Source organism: Melozone crissalis, unplaced genomic scaffold (genome assembly GCF_028551555.1).
Source record: "Melozone crissalis strain CALT ecotype California unplaced genomic scaffold, PUWL_Pcris_2 ptg000017l_1, whole genome shotgun sequence".
Classification (NCBI taxonomy): domain Eukaryota; kingdom Metazoa; phylum Chordata; class Aves; order Passeriformes; family Passerellidae; genus Melozone; species Melozone crissalis.
Window position 1 is genome coordinate 7,972,740 of NW_026535795.1, and position 19,741 is coordinate 7,992,480.

A 19,741-nucleotide genomic window follows, 5' to 3' on the forward strand; every position below is an offset into this window, starting at 1 on the left:
CAGCACCGGCACAGACAGCGGCTCGCCTGGCCACCTCCAGGCTGGACACGAAGCCTTCCTCCCCCCGAAAACACCGCTCCCCGCGTCCGGCACACGCAGCCACAGCCACGGATCTCTCCGGCACCCCCCGTGCAAACGGCAATGTCCGGGAGGGCCTGGGCTATTGGGGACTCCCAGTCTGTGTTATGAATCTCCTGCTAGTGCTCAGCTATCCCAGCTTCAGTGCAGACCCGGGGGCCGGGGGTGCTGCTGGGGGCTGGTTCATGGCCGTCTGTAACATGAACCTGAGCAGAGAAGCTGCGGAGCCTCAGGACTGCCCGGACCCCCAGGCAGGCAGCACTGGCTCTGCAGGATGTGCCTCTGGATGGCCTAGCCCCGTGTGTTAGCGGCAGCTGGGCTGGCTCCGGGATCGCAGCACCGAGATGGGCACTGCCGGAGTGTCCCCATGAGTGCCCATGGAAAAGACGGGCAGCTCCTCAGCCCGGGGCTCCCTCCCGGTAATCCTGCCTGGTCGAGCCACGCCGAGAGTCTGCCCCTGCCCTCACCACCCCCTCGGCCACTTGAGTTCCCTCGCTCCAAGGCTGGAGTTTCACTGTCCCTTCAGAGAATCCCCTCTGCCCTCAGGGGTCGGTCTGAGCCGCCCTTTGTGCCCCGGGGGGTTATCGGTGCTCTGGGCAGCGGAGCTGGGCTGCTGGAAGCCCAAAACGGGAGCCTCAGTGCTTACACAGCACTTATCCCCCCAGAACTGCAGCGCCAGCATTAACTCATTAAACTGACCCCGATGCTCCCGGAGCAGAGGGCAGGACTCCGGGAGATGGGAAACCCCTTGGAAAGCTGGGCAGCAGGGATATCCCAGGAGAAAAGGGCAGGAGAGGCCTCGCAGTTTCCCCATCTCGTCTTCACCGAGGGCCGTGGGCCAGCACCGGCCAGCGGCGGCCCAGGGAGCTGCAGCCGAGGCAGGACGGGTGCTCTGCTAGGAGAATGTGGCAGAAGCTCCGCCGGCTGCGAGGGGTCCTGCGGCCCCCAAGGAGCCCCCAGTAACAGCCATGTCCTCCTTCCACGTCCCGTGCCATCCTCCAGCATATGCTGTGGAGCAGCAGCCGCAGGACAAGGGAGCGACTGCCAGCGCCCGCCGGCTGTCACCGGGACCCGCGGGACGGGGAACGGCCACGGCAATAGTGTGGGGAGGGACATGTCAGCGCTGCGCCCGAGGGACCGCCGGGACAGGCAGCGGCTGCCAAGGCCGGCCTGGGCTGAAGCGCAGCGGGAGCAACCGCTGTGCCCGGCGGGCGGCGGAAGCCCCGCGCCCCCACATCAATGCAGCCCCCCCGGCCCGGCCGCCACCCCGCCCCGGCGCCGCCGCTCTTCAAAGGCCCTTTGGTGGCGACCGCTGCGGCCGCGCCCTGTCAGTGCCGGGAACCGCCCGCGGCGGGCAGGAGGCGGGGCCGGCCCGCACGGAGCGGCTCCACCACAGCGCGGGCAGGACCGGGACCGCTCCGCAGCCACCGCGGGGCGGCGCCCGCCACAAAGATGGCGCCGGGTGGGCGGGGTGACCGCGCAGCCTTTGCGCATGCTCCACGTAATTCCCCCAAGCGCGGGTTCAGCTTCGCGCATGCGCTCCACACCCGCGGCCCCGGCGCAAGATGGCGGCGGCGGGGCGGGCGAGGCGGAGGTGGGGCGGCGGCGGTGGCGGACGCAGCGGTGCCCGGTGCCTGCAGCCCCTAGCCTCACGCCCAGGTAAGCGGCGCGACCGCGTGGCCGCGGCCCGCCGTGCAGGAGGAGGCGGCGGGGACCGGCGGCGGCGCGCGGGCGGCGGAGGGGAGGCGGCGCAGGCCCGCGGCCGCCATCTTAGAGCGCGGCCGCTACTGCCGCCGCGCTCCCGCCGCCGCGCCCCCGCCGCGCCTGCGCGTCGCGCGGCCCCTCCCCGCGGCGCCGTAACGGGCTCCTGTCTCCGCAGCCGCCCCCGCGGGCCAGGCGCGGGACGCCCCGCTATGAGGATGCGGCCCCGGCGCGCCAGCGGCGAGTACGGAGCGACGGCCACGCGTCCCGCCAGGCAGCCCGCCACCGTAAGTACCCGCCCGGCCGGCCGCCGCCCCGCTTAGGCCGCGCCCCCGGACCGCTCCCGGCCAGACTGCAGAGTTGTCGCCGTCGCCGCCTCCTCTCCGCACTCGCTGGGTGCCCGTGGCCGCCCGCCGGCCCCGGCCCGCCGCGCCGAGGAGCTCCGTGCCATCTTCGCCGCCGGCAGGGCAGCCCCAGGAGGTTCCCGGCCGCTTCCCCGCTCAGACACGGTGCCCCGGTGCCCAGTGCCCGTGGTGCCCCGGGAGCGCTGCGCTGCTCAGCTCCGGGCCCGCCGGCCGGCGCTCGGAACGGGGATGGGTGCCGATGGAGGAGGCGATGGCCTGGCTCCCAGCCTCCTGGAGCAGCCGTGGTTCTGGGATGGGGGAGAGCCGCGGAGCCGCGGGGTTGTCCCGGGGGGCTGTCGCTGATCTCCTTTGTCTGCATTTGCTGTTGTCTTGTACAAAATTCTACCTCGGTGAAATGGAAACAAATACCGGTCCTGTTTGCTGTACTTCTTTACTCTGTGTCTCCTTACCCCTCGCTGTGGTCTCTGGTTGTGCTGCTGCTCTAGGTTGTAAGCTCTCTGGGCAGGGACAGCGTTGTACTGTGTTTGTGAAGCACTGTATGCATTGCCATGGTGTATAAAAACATACCGTAATCACCATAAAATGCTTCCTCTGGATCCCTGTCACTGTCTAAGTCCCAGTGTAGTTACATAAAAGTAGAGTGGCTTCTGCCAGGATTCCTGTTAGTTTGGTTGTTTCCTTTTCCCAGACCTTAAGGGTACTTGGATTTAATACTTGTTAACACAGATCAAGTGATAAAACTTCTTGGCTACTTCCACCATTCCAGTTTATCCATAAATGGGAGGAGGCAGAGCCAGTCACCCTATTTGACAGCTCTTTTGAGTGATGGATGGTGAAAAACACTGGCAGGTCACTGGAGCTGGCATGTGCCATCCAAGCTGGCCAGGGCTCCGTGCCCAGTGCTGTCTGTGAATCCTGACAATCATGACTTTGGGAGCTCTGGTCCCCCAGTACACACCAGTTCACTCCAGGCTGTGCTCTGTGTAACGTGCAGGACACAGCAGCAGCTGCATGTGCAAGTGTAGCTTTAGTTTGAGGAAGAGGGACTAAACCTTCAGAGCTTCCCTGTGCTCCTTCCTCACAGCCCTGCCATCTCCAGGGTCCCTGTACCCACGGGCTGACACGAGCCTGAGCTGCTGCCGCTGGCCCAGCTCCCCTTGGCACGTTTGTGAAGTGTCTGTAAGGACACGGTGGGGTTGGAGTTCAGGAGGGAGTGTGAGATTGCACAACGCTCACTGCTGAGGCCGTTAAAGGTCCCCTGTTGTGTCCTGCGCTCTGCCGCAGGCATGAGGCATTACCGCCTTGCTCTGGGGCAGAGACCCAAACTCCAGGTGTCACAGTGTCCCACACCTTCCTTTGTGTACCCTGCCTGGAAGGATGGAAACATCTTCCGAGGTGCTGAAGGAGTCGAGTTCCTCAGTGCTGATCTCAGCCAATGCTGTGGGCAGCTGAGCTACTGGCCACTCGCTCTTGACCACTGTTTGCTCCTGCCATTCTGTTCTGCTGAAATAGCCACTGGCCTTTATGCACAGGAAGGGCAGTGAAGGCTTCAAATCCCAGTGACAGCCCCAAAAAATCCAGAGTTTTTATTGGAGAGCTCCTGTACGTGGCTCCTGCTGTCAGGTAGTGTGCTGCTCAGGTGAGGAGCACACTATACACAGCACTGTGCTGCTGCTGCCTTGACTGTGCTGGTGTGTGCTGTGGGGTGTCTCCAAAGCCTGAATAGAGTTAAGTGTCTGAGGTAGCTGGGAATTATGTAAAATGCCTTGTTTCCCCCCAGTTCATTGCCAATGCATTTCGGGCTGCCAGAGAAGAGCAATCTGTGGCGCTGTTTCAGAAACTTCCCCAGGGGAAGAGTGGTGACTAAGAGAGGAAAAGCCTGGCTGTTTCTCTCCAGCTGGCAACATTAAATTATGATTAAGAGGAGCTTTATTGTTCCAACAGACCTTCTTTTGCATAACTGTTGTTATGCAGATGAAAAAGCAGCAAGGGCCAAAACAGCTGGCTGAGGCCCTGCTTGTGGGACTAGGACTAGCACTAGGACGTGTCAGCCTGGGACATGCAGAGGGTAATAATTCGGGAGCTCCTGACTCCCAGCCTGTGGTTTTCTGAACCACAGAAATTGTTAGTGAACCTCCAGGGCTATTTTATATAGCAGATTTTTTTTTTTAATGAAAGCCTTTTGTTGAAATGATGTGCAGTTATGTGTGTGTGAGTTGATTCAAACTGTCTCTGAGGATAACATCAGACCTGGCCAGTGGTATTGGTGTGGCAGAAGGTGGCACATAATCACAGAGGAGGTTATGTTATTTTTTACAATCTGATGCTTCACTCTTTGGAGAGATCTAGCTGAAAAGGGACTATTTTGAATGCTGCCCTGAAGAACACCCTGGGTAACCCCGTTTAACACTGAGCATTCCTCATAGCTCGTTGTATCCAAGATAACAAGGTGTTTTTCAGGGCTTAGGTGCAGTTTGTGTGGACTGGTCAATCCCTGTTTTATTATCCGAATGAACTTTTATTGCTACACCTGAGTATGCCAAGCAGATCTGGGACCTTTCCTGCTGTAACACTGGATATTACTCTGTTTTTTCCAGTGTGGTTGCTGAGAAATGGCCAATGAGAATCACAGAAGCCCTGCGGAGGAAGCGTCTCTCATGAGTCACTCACCTGGCACCTCCAACCAGAACCAGCCCAGCTCCCCCAAACCCATGCGCCTGGTACAGGACCTGCCAGGTACCCACTCTGCCTTCGGGAGTTCTGCAGGGCCCTGGCAGTGGGGAGAGGGGTGAAACAAGGCTGCCAAGGGAGGCCAGGAAGGCTCTGTGTGTCAGAGAGTGCTGTGACAGTACTGGGCACTGCAGGGCAGGTCTGTCATACGGGATGCTCCCCTCCTGACTCTCACTGTCCTCTCAGATGAGCTGGTGCAGGCTGGCTGGGAGAAGTGCTGGAGCAAGCGGGAGAACCGCCCGTACTACTTCAACCGCTTCACCAACCAGTCTCTGTGGGAAATGCCTGTGCTGGGACAGCACGATGTCATAGTAAGTGCTCACTCACCTTGGGAGTGCTGTGCCAGGACTGGGGTCTTCAGATTACAGGTGTCTTGTGTGCCTTCAAAACTCCTTGCTCGGTCCGTTGTCTGGCATGATTCTGGGGAAGTGTTTCTCTGTCAGGTGTTGCTGTTCCAGGAGTCATGCACCACTCATCAGCGTGGAGGATTTGTGATGAGTTTTTCTCATTAAAGTATTTTGAAAAAGCATATAGACATCTAGAAGAGAATCTTTCAGCTTTGTGCAGGTGTGACTAGTGGTGTCCTTATTTCCATCCATGTGGGAGCTGGGAGCAGTGCAGTGGGATGCTGCAGTGGCAGTGGGTGAGCTTGACGCGTGCTGTTGTTGTTTGGACTCTCATAGTCAGACCCTCTGGGACTGAACGCGGCTCCCATGCCACTGGAAGGTGGGGTGGCAGATGCCTCTGTGGAGAGCAAGCAGAGGAAGAGGAGGTTCTCAGAAGAGGTTCCACCAAGTGGCAACAGTGTGAAGAAGCCCAAGGTGGGTTTGGTGCTCTGAAACAAACATGTGCAGCCTGAAACCAAGGGGAGCTGGTGAGCTCATGGGGGTCTCCCACGTGGTGTTCTGGTGTGGGACTGTTTGATTCACTGGGCTGCTTCTCCTTGACCTGTCTCTTTGGTGGAGTAATTAATCTTTCACACACACAGGCGGATGTCCCAGGGAACCCAGCTGCTCAGCCAGTCCCCAGCTCTCCCAGTATTCCAGGAACCTCTGTTTTGAAGGCATGGTGTGTTTCACCTGAAGACAAACAGCAGGCAGCTCTTCTACGACCAACTGAGTGAGTTGTGTCCATTTGTATTCTGTTCCTTTCTCAGTAAAGTGTTTGAGACACACGGGTTTCAAGAAACCTGAGGGATAAATCACTGCCAGGAGTCTTGATAGTTTGGTTTCCTGGCTGGTGAAACAGCCCAAGGAAGCATCTTTAAAAGTAATATTTGATAATTAGCCAGTGATCTGGTTATCCTGATGACATTTGCTTCTGCCACAGAGTATACTGGGACCTGGATATTCAGACAAATGCTGTGATTAAGCAGAGGGCACCATCAGAAGTGCTTTCTCCACACCCTGAGGTGGAGCTGCTCCGGTCCCAGCTCATTCTCAAGCTGAGGCAGCATTACCGTGAGCTCTGCCAGCAGCGAGAAGGTGAGTTGGGTTCCTTTGATTTCCTTCTCAGTTCTAGTGTTCTGGTGATCTGACTTTTGTTTTATGCCTGTCTAGTCCCTGTGTTCTCTTTTTGTGATGGTTATACTCTGTGGCATTGTTGGTTAAGTGATTAGGCAGAACTTTGTGTGATGATCCTTATCAGAGCCACTGGGCATTTCTGTATTGTATTGATTAGATCCTTCTTCTGTGCATCTGCAGGGATTGACCCCCCAAGGGAGTCATTTAACCGCTGGATGTTGGAGAGAAAAGTGGTTGATAAAGGGACAGATCCTCTTCTCCCGAGTGACTGCGAGCCAGTAGTGTCTCCTTCCATGTTCAGAGAGATCATGAATGACATTCCCATCAGGTATTGTTCACAGACAGAGCACTTTGTTGGGATGGTTCTGGGTCAGTCTGGTCTGGTGATTTACCTGCCACGGTTCCGCTGTGGTGCTTCCCTTTGTTTGGATGCTGGTGAAGGAAAGCTGGGGAACTGAACCTGTTTTCCATGCCTTTGTGAGACTCATGCATATGAATTTAACTTACCTCAGGTTATCCAGAATTAAGTTCCGAGAGGAAGCCAAGAGGCTGCTCTTCAAGTATGCTGAGGCTGCGAAACGACTGATTGAATCCAGGTGGGAGCTCTTCTCGCAGTGCTGTCACGTTCAGAAAAGACAAAAGGACTATAGGGGCTTCTCATCCTGCTTTATCCAGCACTGGGCATAATGTTATTGAGGAAGAGCAATGTTGGGAACATACAGAAGAAAAACAGTAGTGCTGGAGCCACCTTTTGATAATTACTGTTACTGTAAAATGTAATACTGGGGAGCTGAGTGTGTGTGGAGACAATGAAGTACTGGGTGTGGAATGTCTTTTGTTATCCCTGAGATAAAATCAGGAGTGCTTGAGCACTCACTGCTGTTACAGAGCAACAAGCTTAGAGTGGCATTTTGCATACAAGGTAGAGTTTTTCTGACCAGTTCTGCCACAGGAGACAGAACTGAGGAAGAGAGTTGGGGAGAACCTTGTGGGGGAAAGGAGAAGCTTGTAAACAGGGTAGGTTTCTCAGAGTCACAAGCCCCTAGCAGTAATGGAAGATTAGAGGCAGTGTCAAAATGGACCAGTGCCATGAAAAATAAAGGCTTTTTGGGCCTCTCCTGTTGCAGAGAGGACAGCAGCCAGCTACACCAAGTTTTGGAGAGAATATAGCAGTCCGCAATCATGCAAATGTCTGGAAGGCATTTCCAGAGAATGGAGGGGAGTGACAGGGATGGGCCTTGACAAGTGACAGTGTCCACATTCCCCAGTGATAGAAAACTTTGGAAGGGGGTGGAATATCTGGCTGTGCAGCTGTGAGTTAAATTTTGCCTCTGTTTTTGTAGGAGTGCTTCCCCAGACAGCAGGAAGGTGGTGAAGTGGAATGTGGAGGACACCTTCAGCTGGCTGCGACGGGACCATTCTGCCTCCAAGGAGGACTACATGGTCAGTGTACCACTGATGTGTGGCTGGGCACAGGGAGCTGGGGAGGGGACATGTGGGGACAGGTACAGGTCTTTCTGGAGACACTGAAGACCTCTGGAGAGCCAGTGGTGGCCATGTGAGAGACCGTGGTTCTCTGTTTCCACAGGACCGCCTGGAGCACTTACGCAAACAGTGTGGGCCCCACGTGTCTGCTGCAGCCAAGGACTCTGTGGAAGGCATCTGCAGTAAAATTTACTACATATCCCTGGAATACGTCAAGCGCATCCGGGAGAAGCATCTTGCCATACTCAAAGAGAACAATATCTCTGGTATGCAGCCAGCTTTGAGGAGCTGTAGAGCTGCAGCACTGCAGTTAAAGGCCCCGTGGTCTGGCTGTCCCTATTCAGAGAGTGTTACCTGTTGGGAGGGCAGCTCTGTCTCCAAATGTTAGAAAGTCTGTGTTTCAAAGTAAGAAACAGCCAGTCCAACATAGGCCTCAGCTTTCAGTCACAATATGTGTGCAGTGGCAGGCTGTCTTCCATCAGGTGCTGTGACCAGCTGTAACATCAGATACTACAAATATGTGATTTGCCAGGATGAAGTGGCTTGTTAGGAGCAGGTCACACTGCGCAGGGCATTCATTCATTCATTTCACTGGACCATGCTTTTTTGCTTTGCTGCTTCATGAATTCCTGCAGACAGCTGACACCCCCTTAATAATGCTGAGTGTTCTCCCTTTATTCTCATTTGCCACGTTTCTTGTGTTTTGAGCACCCCTCTGCCTCCCAGCTTGTCACTGTGCACCCTTTCTTGGCAGAGTTTGTGTTCCTTGATCTTTCCTCTGTTCTTTCTTTCGTTCACGTCTGTATATCTCTCTCTAGTCAGCTTTTTCTTCCTCCATGGGGTCTGCTCCTTTCATTGCCACTGTCTGTAGTCCTTTTCCCTTTTGGGTCCTGGCTCTCCTCAGGCTCCCTTCAGGTCCCAATGCCTGCCTCTTGCCATTGTTTTTGATGCTTATCTTCCAATCCCATTAAGTCAAGAGATTCCTTCCAGCTGATTTATGAGCTCTCCCTGAAGCTGAGGCAATGGATAACCACAAGGTGCAGGGAGATTCCTTTGCCTCCTGCATTTGGCTGCCTGTGAATTTTTATTGTGCTCTGGATGAGTTTGGGGCAAACTGAAATAAGAAACAGTAGCTACAAAAAGAAGGTTTTGTTTGTTTGGAACATGCCTCAGTACTCTCCGGTGGCTGTGTGCTGTCTGCATTGAGGAATCAGCTTTGAACCTAGGTAGCTGCCTACAACATCTGTGAGGGACCACCATGGTGGTTTTTTGGGAGGACCACCGTATTCTTCAGCCCTTTTTGGTTTGCTGTGTCTTTTGAGGTGGACTGAAGATTGGTCCTGAATACCCTTGGCTTCTCACAGGCTGCCTTTCTGTTCATTCTCCACAGCTGAGGTGGAAGCTCCTGAGGTCCAGGACAGGCTGGTGTACTGCTACCCCGTGAGACTGGCCATCCCCTCCCCACCACTGCCTAGCGTGGAGATGCACATGGAGAACAACGTGGCGTGTGTGCGCTACAAGGGGGAGATGGTCAAAGTGAGCCGCAACTACTTCAGCAAGCTGGTAAGGGCTGGGCACTGCTCTGCTGCCCCTGGGGCAGGGTCATCTCCTGGGCAGAGGCTGGCCAGCTGACCCTGCAGGGCTGGCACACACTGCCATGGCCATGAGGACAGCTACTCTCACCTTAGCTGGGGTCAGGCTCTGCTGGGAGTATTTCCCAGGTGTTGGGTGTGTGCTCTGAATAAATGTTGTGCTGCCAGAACATTGTACTCAAACCAAGGCGGCCCTTGCTGAGAGACACGTGCTGCTGTGGTGGTTCATTCATTTTGTGTTAGTGACAAGCTGGTGGCTCACGCAGTGACAGCAGATGTGCTGACAACTCCCTGAAGAGCCCACCTGCTCCTCAGCCTCCCTCTCCCTGTCACAATGTGAGTGTATCACCATAGCTTGGCTGTTCCTGATGTCTTCAATGGCTGGGCTTTCTCTTCCAGTGGCTTCTTTATCGGTACAGCTGCATCGACGACTCAGGCTTTGAAAAGTTCCTGCCCAGGGTTTGGTGCCTTCTCCGTCGATATCAGGTACGATCTCACCACAGCTGTACATCAGAAAGCCTTGGCAGCACTGGGAACTTGTCTTTGCTCTGGGAAAGGGTCACAGCTTTGGGAGCCTGGAGCAACATGGGGTTTAAACTGGGTCTGTAGTCTCCTCATGCTATGCTGAGGTAGGACTGTGGACTGGGCAGCAGTTGTGGTCTTGACACGAGACCTCAGTGTGGGTAAAGATCTTTGTGAAGGAAACCTTCAGTAGCTTTTGACTCTGAGGGCAGCTGAAGGGTCACTTGGGTACAAGAGAAAACTTATGGTTTTGTGGGGTCAGAGTTGGATAAAATCTCTAAGGAGCATTCTTGGGTACATGCAGGGACCCAAGAATGCAGGGACCCATGCATACATACACGAATTTGAGAAAGGATGAGGGGGCCCTGCATACCTAGAGGAGTGGGTGCATGGACATGTGGCCCTGGGTCCATGGTCAGTGAAGGGAACAGCAGGAACAGCGAGTGCTGGCACAGCTCACCAGGGTTTGCTCTCCTCAGATGATGTTCGGTGTGGGGCTGTATGAAGGGACTGGTCTGCAAGGGGCACTTCCCGTGCACATCTTTGAAGCCCTCCACAAGCTCTTTGGAGTGAGTTTTGAATGCTTTGCCTCGCCCCTGAATTGCTATTTTAAACAGTACTGTTCAGCCTTCTTGGACACAGACGGGTATTTTGGATCCAGGGGGTGAGTATTGCGTTCCCTTGCTCTGCGTGGGTGTGGGTGCATGCCCGTGAGATGACTCAGGATGAGCTGATGGGGATCTTTGCTTCTTTCTCCAGCCCATGCCTGGATTTCTTCCCTATAAGTGGTTCTTTTGAGGCAAATCCTCCGTTCTGTGAGGAGCTGATGGATGCCATGGTCTCTCACTTTGAGGTATGTGTGCTCACAGTGGGGTTGTTTGGGATGGAGCTGTGCTGTCCATCCTCTGCTCCCCACCACTCCTGCGCCCTGAGGGCATGGACAGAGGACAGTGTCACTGTCCTGGGCACTGCTCTTAAATCAGAAGCATTTCCTTTCTGTAGGACTGATTCAATACGTCATTGCTCAGTCAGTGCTGAGATTGTTCCTTTTCTTGTTGCACTAGAAACTGCTGGAGAGCTCCAGCGAGCCGCTCTCCTTCATTGTCTTCATCCCTGAGTGGCGGGACCCCCCCACGCCAGCCCTGACGCGCATGGAGCAGAGCAAGTTCAAGCGACACCAGCTCATCCTGCCGGCCTTCGATCACGAGTACCGCAGCGGGTCCCAGCACGTCTGCAAAAAGTAGGCTTTGTTCTCAGATCCTCTGGGAACACAGCTCTGAAGCTGTGTGACAGAAATATCCTCTCCCAGGCTGAAATCAGTGGGAAGCAGGGAGCAGGCAAGGACAAGTGCAGCGCATCATCGCTTTGGGTGTTTAGGATGGGCAGACAGCATGGTGAATTCAACGTCTGTTTAATGACTGCTAAGTTTAGCTTGTGAGAGGTGTGTGCCTCGGGCACGAGTCCAGCTGGAACAGGTCACACCTGTGGCTCTGATCTGTGCTTCTGCCAGCCCTCAGGCCCGGTAGCTGCTTGTGCTGCAGCAGCTGGATGTCACTGGGAGAGCAGAGGCAAGGGGCAGTCAGTGGGGGTTTGGTCCCCAGTGGGGCAGGCTGGTCTCTGCTCTGCTGCTGAGGCAACAAGTGTGAGCAGCAGCTTGTTTAAGCAACAGGTGCCAGAACACTGAATTTCTTACCTGCTTAGGACTGATGCCTCACTGTGCTGATTCCCCTCTGCAGGGACAGCAAGGTTCCAGCACATGCGTGTGCTGGTAGGCAGCAATGGGACTCTGCACCATCAGTGTTTCTTCCCTTTGGAAGCTTAGGAGCCTCTACTATACTCAGAACTCACTAAGGCTGCACCGTGCCTCCGTTCTGCTCAGAATAATAAGAGAAAGGATGGGACAAATACTTGTCCTAGTGAAGGCAGGAAGAGGAGGAGCAGGTGTTGAGGGTTTTGGGCGGGGGCCAGGGGAGGTGCTGATGCCTGTGCTCTTCCCTTGCAGGGAGGAGATGTACTACAAGGCTGTGCACAACACAGCCGTCCTCTTCCTGCAGAACAGCGCCGGCTTTGCCAAGTGGGAGCCCACGCCGGAGCGGCTGCAGGAGCTCGTTGCAGCCTACAAGCATTCGGGCCGAACCCTCAGCTCCTCGTCTTCCTCCTCCTCGTCCTCATCCTCCTCCTCCTCCTCCACAGCGGACAAAGAGCGGGAGCTGGGCCGAGAGCAGAGCAGCAGCCGAGAGACTAATCCCAACTAAGGCAGAGGTGCGAGGCAGCAGGGGAGGTGCCGGTGGCCCCGGGGGAGGCTGGCCGGGGCAGCAGAGACTGCTGGCTGCGCAGCACGGCCCGGGACTCCTGCGCAGCAGCTCCACGGCACCCGCTCTCCTCTGCGAACTGCACGCCAGCCCCCAGGAGCCGGGAGCGTCCGGCGGCCGGTGGGAGAGGAGGCTCAGCCACGGCCCTCAGCAGGGCGAGGGAGCGCGGCGCGGCAGGAGGAGCCGGCAGCTCCGCGACGCCGGAGCGCCGAGGGAAGGGACGGCCAGAGCTGGGACGCGCGCGTGGGCAGGCAGAAGGACGGTGGAACAGATGGAGGGACGGATGGCAAGCGCGAGTGCTGGGCGCTGAGCGCCGCGGCCGGAGGGGCCCCGGCAGGAGAGGGACGGGCAGAGCCCGGGGGCTCCTGCGGCCGGACTGGCCCCAGCACGGCTCCGTGTCCATAGTGTAAATAGTTCTGTCTGTGGCGCCCACGCTCCTCGTGGGGCTGCTCCCATCGCATCTGTGTTTCTTTCTCATGTGTGAGTCCTGTGTTCGCTGACATTGTGTCCTGGAGAGGAGAGGAGCAGAGGAGAAGAGTTTATTTGGTGTGTAAAGATGTCTTTGCAGCTGTTTTTGTAGTCATTGTGGTTTTTATGCGGAGCCTCCGGGCTTTATTTAACCTCCTTGGGTTTTGTTTTGTAAGGATTAATTTAACACCGCTAACCATTTTATTACTTTTATCAAGAAGAGCAAAATCTATTTTTGATTTCTGTTTCCTAGTTCTTAGGAACATTAAAACCAGCATACAGCTCTGCTTGTGTCCATGACTTGCCTTCTTTGGTGTATGGGGGTCTGTGCTCACCCCTGTCTGGTCTCTGCCTGGGTGGAAGGTAGAAAAATGTTGGGGTTTGGTTTTTCAGAACTGTCTGACATTGCCCTTTTCCAGGCCTCCTGGTGAGGGAGGAGTTTTTTCCTAACGACCAGTGTGAGCCCCTGAAGCAGCCTGACCACCCCACTGCTCCAGTGAGGTTTTAGTGCCTTTCTTCCTTCCCATTGGAGAAGTGCACTCAGACTCCAAGTGCCTTTGGACTCATTGGGGCAGGCAGCACAGCCAGCCTCTCCTGTGGGGTGCCACAACACTGCTGGTGCTGGACCAGTGTCAGTGCCATGGCAGTAACAGTGCCACCTTGAAGTGGGCAGGAATTGCCCAGCGCCCGATGCTGCCCACTCCCAGAGGCTTCAAAGCTCTCCAGAGATGCTTTTGATGGTGGCAAGATCATTGATGTCCTTTAAAGTCAGGGCGGTTGGGAATGTCAGCTGTGAATGTGGCAGTTTGTAAAGGCTTTTTTTCCCCTTTAATCATTGTTTTTGACTCAAGACCACCTGCTCCTGAGGCACAGGTGAGTAGAGATGTGCTGATGCTGGGAGTGTCCCCAACCCACCCCTTGGCCAGTCAGTGCACACTGAGCCCTTTGCCTGCTCCTTCAGGTGAGGGAAGTTACCTGGTTGAGTACCCAGTGGCTGTGGTCTCACAGGGATGTGTAGGTGACATCAGTGGCCAGAAGCCTGGTGCTGTGGGCTGCTTCTTGAGTCTCCTTTATCCTGACAGAGCAAGACATGGTCGATGGAGCACATCAGGTTGGCACTGGGGGCATTTCAAGGGCAGATAACCAGGACTAGGTCAGTCTGTGAGGGGCTGTGGTGTGAGGGGCAGCTGTGGAAGGGTTGGGAGCAGTGGGTGGTACGGGCAGGACTGGGGGGAATGAGGCACACCAGGAGCTGAAGCCCACGCATAAAAGCTCCATCAGGCTGTACTAAACCTGGACGATTTAGGCAAAAAGGCCCTCACTCCCATTGTCCCTGTGGTGGGCAGTGCTGCCGCTCTCCTGTCGGGAGGGAAGGAGGGGATCCCTGAGTGCTTTTGTCCCCTCGGGGCTGCTGGAAACGCCCTGTAAGGGCAACAGCTGGGGGAGGATTTGACTGGGCTTGGGAAGCACAGCCTGCAGTGTAGGACCTGCAGGGGGCTTGGCTATGCCCAGCCTGAACCTGTCAAGTGCTGTGTCCCCCGAGTGCCCCCGACTCGATTCCCCGGGGATGCTGAACCCCAAGCGCCGCTACCGCAGGCCCCACGCCGGGAAGGAGCATCCCAGGGCTGACCGTGAGCGGGGAACCCCGGAGTACCGGGAGCCGCACCGATCCCGCACCAACCCCCGCACCCCCCCTGCGCCGACCCCTGCGCCTGCCCCTCAGCAGCCGGCGGGGCCCGGTTCTGCACGAGGGGGCTCCGCAGGGCCCCGGCACGGCCCGTCCGAGCTCCCCCTCCGTTCCCCGCTCCCCGTTACCGGGCCAACGCCGCGGCGCTGCCGGCGGCCCCTGCGCCGTGCTCGCCCCCGCAGCGCGGCGGGCAGCGCCCCGCGCCTCCCCCCATGGGGCTGCCGGGCCCGAGCCCGCCGCCGCCGAGCCCACCGGAGCCGCCGAGCCCGCCGGCGGCGGGGACCGAGCCGCCGCTGTGTCCCCGCCGGGAGCCGCAGGTACGGGAGAGGATGCGGTGCGGGCCGGGAGCGGGGGCGGGCGGTACGGACCGAGAGCGGCTCGCCCGGGGAGCGGGTGCGGGGTGCGGGGTCCCCGCCGCCGGCACAGCCGCTGTTCGGAGCCATCCCGGGGCCCCAGGGAACCCACACGCACCGTGAGGGCCGGAGATGTGTCCGGGGGCTGCCCTTCCGCTGGCGCCGGCCCCTGGGAGCGATTTTTTCCCGCAAGGCAGGGGCGGGCGGGATGACGGCGAGTCCCAGCGCCGGTGGCACCGGGCGGGGGGTGCAGCCGGGGTCGGGGACGGGGCTGTCGTTCTGCTCTCGCTGCCCCGCTCTCCCACCGAGCCCCGGCTCTGACCGCACAATGGCCATGGCATGCGGCGGAGCTGGGACCCCACGCGTGGGAGGCAGCGGGCCCGGGGCCTGCCCTCAGCCCTGGCTGACAGCGGTGCCCCCTCCCTGCAGCCCGGACAGCCCCCCGCAGCCCCCCAGGAGCATGGCCCAGCCGGAGAGCAAGCTGGTGTCCCCGCCGGTGGCACCCTCGTCCCCCGAGCTGGAGTGCCACATCTGCTACAGCCGCTTCGACGCCCGAGCCCGCAGGCCCAAGCTGCTCCGCTGTGGCCATCGCCTCTGTGCCCGCTGCCTGCGCCGGATTGTTCCCCCGGGGGACGCTTCGACCCCCCAGCTCCGCTGCCCCTTCTGCCGCCAGCACAGCCCGGTGCCGGGCGGGGACGTGCAGCAGCTGCAGGATGATGGGGAGGCACTGGCACTGCTGACAGGCCGTGAACGGGCCAAGAAACGGGGGCCACCCCTATCTCCTGAGGTACTCCTTTGCCCCAGCGTGCTGGAGCCCACATCCAGCCCCGACTGCCTGGTTGTCACCATCCTGGAGGTGCCAGAGGACGTAACCCCACCAGAGAGCCTGGGCAGGCTGGAGGTGGTGCGGCTGTACCGCCCCACGAGCCTGGGTGCCCTGCCCTGCCACGGCCCTGGGCAGAAGTGGCGCTCCTGGGGGTGGCAAGCCGTGCCCCGCTTCATTCTGGGCGTCCTCTGCCTCCTCTACTTCAGCTCCCTGCCCTTCGGCATCTACCTCCTGCTCATCGAGCACCACAGCCTGGGCATCATCCTGGTCAGTCTTGTGCCCTCCACCCTCCTTCTCTGCATTGTCTACAGCCTCTGCCAGTGCCTGTGCCTGGAGGTCTTTGGGTTCCCCCACTCCTGACCCTGCGCAGCCAACCCCTGTACCTGAGACAGGCAGGATTTGGGTTCCTTGGGGCATTGTCCCTTGAGGTACACATGTCCTCTGACCCACAGCGTGCTGCACCTGGACCATGGGGAGAAGCTCAGTGCCTGGTGCCTTCCCACGCAGAACAGCACTGTCCTTTCCATGTGGGTGCTCAGACTGGCTGGAGTGGCTGCAGGAGCTCATTGCAGCCTACAAGCATTTGGGCCAGACCTCAGCCCTTGTCCTCCTCCTGCACAGCGGACAAAGAGCAGGAGCCAGGACTGATTCCAGCTGAGAAAACACCGCGGCCGGAGGGGCCCCAGCAGGAGAGGGACGGGCAGAGCCCGGGGGCTCCTGAGCCGGACTGGCCCCAGCACGGCTCCGTGTCCATGGTGTAAATAGTACTGTCTGTGGCACCCACGCTCCTCGTGGGGCTGCTCCCATCGCATCTGTGTCTCTTTCTCATGTGTGAATCTCGTGTTCGCTGACATTGTGTCCCAGAGGGGAGGAGTGGAGGAGTTTCTTTGGTGTGTAAAGATGTCTTTGCAGCTATTTTGTAGTCATTGTGGGTTTTTTTTCTTTGCACAGCCTCCAGTCTCTATTTAACCTCCTTGGGTTTTGTTTTGTAAGGATTAATTTAATACTGCTAACCATTTTATTACTTTTATTAAGAAGAATGAAGTCTATTTTTAATCTCTGCCTTGGACCTGCCCTGCTCTACAGGGGCTGCTGTCTGGAGTACTGGCAGGAAAGTTACCCTACCATCTTTGCTGACACCCCAGCATCCCCACCAGCATCCCCACTGCACACAGGCAACACCAGGACACCCAGGACAGAGTCACATTTATTACTGTTTTTTGTCCCTCCCACCCACATCTCCCACTCTCCTTGTTGAGGCAGCTGCTGGGTCCCATGGCTGTCTCTCCTGTCACGCCCTTGGGGACAGGACGTGACTGTCCCAGGCCTATACCTTCTCCAGCACCACTGGCACCCCCGGGGGACACTCGCTGTTTCTGGGTGAAGATTCCAGCATCTCTGCCACACTCCAGATCTTGGGTTTCTGGGGCTGCTTGTCCTGCCCAGGGCCTGTCATCACCTCGGAGCTGCCCCCACACCCATCCTGCACAGGGCTGGAACTGGGAATGGGGACAGCAGCCGATGGGACCCCCTCTCCCTCGCTGTCCTCGCCATCTGAGGCGCTCTGTGTGGCCCAGCTCGCCTTTTTCTCTTTCTTGAGGCGCCGGCGGGCATTGGCGAACCAGGTGGAGACCTGGGTGAGGCTCATCCGGCTGACCACAGCCAGCATCACCTTCTCCCCCTTGCTGGGGTAGGGGTTCCTGGGGTGCCGTGCCAGCCAAGCCTTCAGGGCCCCGGTGCTCTCCCGTGTCGCCGCCGCCTTCGCCCGCCCCGGCTCTGTGGGCAGCCCCAGGGGCACCTCAAAGGGTGCTGAGACCTGGAGGGGCACAGGGGTGTCAGGGTGGGACAGGGGGGCCGGAGGAGAGGGGCTGTGGGATGTCAGGGCTCGGGCCTTTGTGTGTGGGAGAGGGCAGAGCTGTATCCTGCCCGTATCTTGCTGTATTCCCCGTTTTCCTCTCCCATGTGCACCCAAAGTGCCAAGTGCAGGACAGTGTGTGGGCAGGGGCAAGGAAATGCCGGGGAGGGGCAGGGTCCCCGGGACAGCAGGTCCCCAGCCCCGATTCCAACCACCCCACACAGTCCCATCCTGGCCCCAGGAAAGCCCCGCGTCCCGTTCCTCCCCCGGAGCTGCAGCGCGGCACTTACCAGCGGTGTCATGAGGCTGAGAGGGGGTGGCAGGAGGCTGTACCCGGCCAAAACGGGACAGGGGCAGGAGTAGGGGTAGGGGCAGGGCAGTAGGGCTTGGGGTGGCCCCCGCACGGTCCCCCAAGGCCCCCCGCAGCCCCCCAGCTCTTGTGCTGGGCTCCTCTCGCCCCGAGGTGCTGCCATACTGCAGGAGAGGAGCCGGGGAGCTGCTCCCGGGTCTTTTATAGCTGCTGGGGTCTGCAGTGACTGACAGCTGATTAGGGGGTATTAGCACCCACGAGAGCAGCAGCAGCATCTGGGGCACCTGATCCCCCCCTTCCCAGCTACTGTTGGGCAGGGACTTGCAGGGACCGTCCTTGCCTGCCTGCCACCAGCCAGAGCCCTGGTCCCTCCCAGGCCCCTGGCTCAGCACAGCCCACACAGCTCCCAGGGATGGGGTACAGTGGCACCCCGGGGCTGGCACATGGGGCCCACCGAGGGCCCCAAGGACACCCAGAACCACAAACACACAGCCAAGCTGGGGCTTTACTGCAGTGTTGAGCTGTGTCCCACCCATGACCCCAGCCCTGACTTGGGGCTGTGGGTGGCCGAGCCCCCTGTGCTGTGGAAGGGTGGGTTGGAGGGCCAGGGGCTGGTGGAAGAATTATAGCCTGGTGGGAGGACAGCAACCCATGCTGCCCCATCCTGCTTGTCCTCACCCAAGCCCCAGCACTGCCACACCTGCTGCTGGATTCCCAGCAGCCGTGACAAAGGTGAAGGGTCCCACAGCCCCATGGACAGTGGGGACCCCTGCAAGGCACTGGGGGGTTCCTGTGGTTGGCACAGCAGGGCAGTGGTGGGCAGGGCAGTGGTGGGCAGCTGTGTGAGGGACCCCGAAAGCCCACCACCCCCTGAGCCACCTGCTCCTGCCACCACGCCTCCCCACTAAGGCTGGGATTATCCCACAGGTTGTATCCGTCATTAAATACCGACTAATAACGCTCTCAGGATATTAAATATGTAACAAACCCGCTTAGCGCTGGCCAGGACAGGAAGGCGAAGGTCACCGGTGCTAATGAGCCCGGCCACATCCCTGCATCCCTGCAGGCCCTGGTGACAGCACAAGGTCCCAGGGTGAGGTGCCAGCACCCAGAGGTCCCATGCCCCTGCACTACCCCATGGCCAGAGCCTGAGCAGCGCTGGAGCTCCCAGCATAGAGCAGCCAGAGCTCAGGTCCCATCCATCCCACAGCGGGCTGATGGTGTGCTCTGGGCAGCCACGGGTGTGGAAGCCTCAAGCCAGCCAGGACACGGGTGCTGCTGGCTGGGACCAGCCCTGGCCATGGCCCTGCAGTGGCCCCATAACCTTGTCCCCACGGGACTCGTCCAGCCCTAATCAGCACCATGGATCTGCTTGATTAGATAATGGGGCTGTAATCTAGGAAAGCGCCTGCGGATTGCGGCAGCACCCTGACCCTGCTCAGCACAGCTGGAGAGGGAGGGCCATGGCCGCCGGCACAGCAGGCGGACACAGCTGGACCCGAGCGAGCCACAGCCCTGCAGGCACAGCCACACACCGCGCACAGGCAAGGCTGGTGTGAGGGACAGAGCCATAGCTGGGACAGCCCCATCAGCCGCAGCCACCCCGGGGAGGTGTGGGGCCACCCACTGCTCACTGCCCTGCGGGTCCAACCCGGGGCAGGTAAATCAGCCGAGGGTTAGGGATGGTCCCAAGGAAGAAGCTGTGGAGGCAGCCATGCTGTGGCAGTTTTGTGGCCCCGGTGCCACCACCTGACCATGCATGAGGGCAGGGAGAGCCCAGCAAAGATCACCCACCCCGAGGGGCTCAGGCTTCACAGAGGCCCTCACCGGGCCAGGGTGGCTCCCGGCCTTTTTTCCCTCCGTGGATAATCAGTTTAATGCAGGAGCAGAGAACTAAATCTCTGCGATTAGCTGTTATAATCACATGTAAATAG

The 19,741-nt window shown here is 58.5% G+C and overlaps 2 protein-coding genes across 2 annotated transcripts; both read left to right on the plus strand.

The window, feature by feature from the left end:
- Window positions 1-1,679: 1,679 nt before the first annotated feature.
- Window positions 1,680-13,062, plus strand: PCIF1 (phosphorylated CTD interacting factor 1). Its single transcript, XM_054274419.1, has 17 exons — window positions 1,680-1,737; window positions 1,958-2,066; window positions 4,742-4,880; window positions 5,061-5,185; window positions 5,558-5,695; window positions 5,863-5,993; window positions 6,204-6,358; window positions 6,578-6,725; window positions 6,910-6,993; window positions 7,741-7,840; window positions 7,986-8,148; window positions 9,273-9,445; window positions 9,874-9,960; window positions 10,476-10,660; window positions 10,756-10,849; window positions 11,061-11,236; window positions 11,999-13,062. Exons 3-17 carry the CDS (start codon window positions 4,757-4,759, stop codon window positions 12,249-12,251), a joined length of 2,136 nt encoding a protein of 711 aa, XP_054130394.1. The 5' UTR covers window positions 1,680-1,737; window positions 1,958-2,066; window positions 4,742-4,756; the 3' UTR covers window positions 12,252-13,062.
- A 1,648-nt stretch (window positions 13,063-14,710) lies between these two features.
- LOC128936003 (E3 ubiquitin-protein ligase RNF182-like) lies at window positions 14,711-16,557 on the plus strand. Its single transcript, XM_054274660.1, has 2 exons — window positions 14,711-14,780; window positions 15,246-16,557. The coding sequence occupies exon 2, from the start codon at window positions 15,277-15,279 to the stop codon at window positions 16,000-16,002; it is 726 nt and encodes a 241-aa protein (XP_054130635.1). The 5' UTR covers window positions 14,711-14,780; window positions 15,246-15,276; the 3' UTR covers window positions 16,003-16,557.
- The last annotated feature ends 3,184 nt before the right edge of the window (window positions 16,558-19,741 follow it).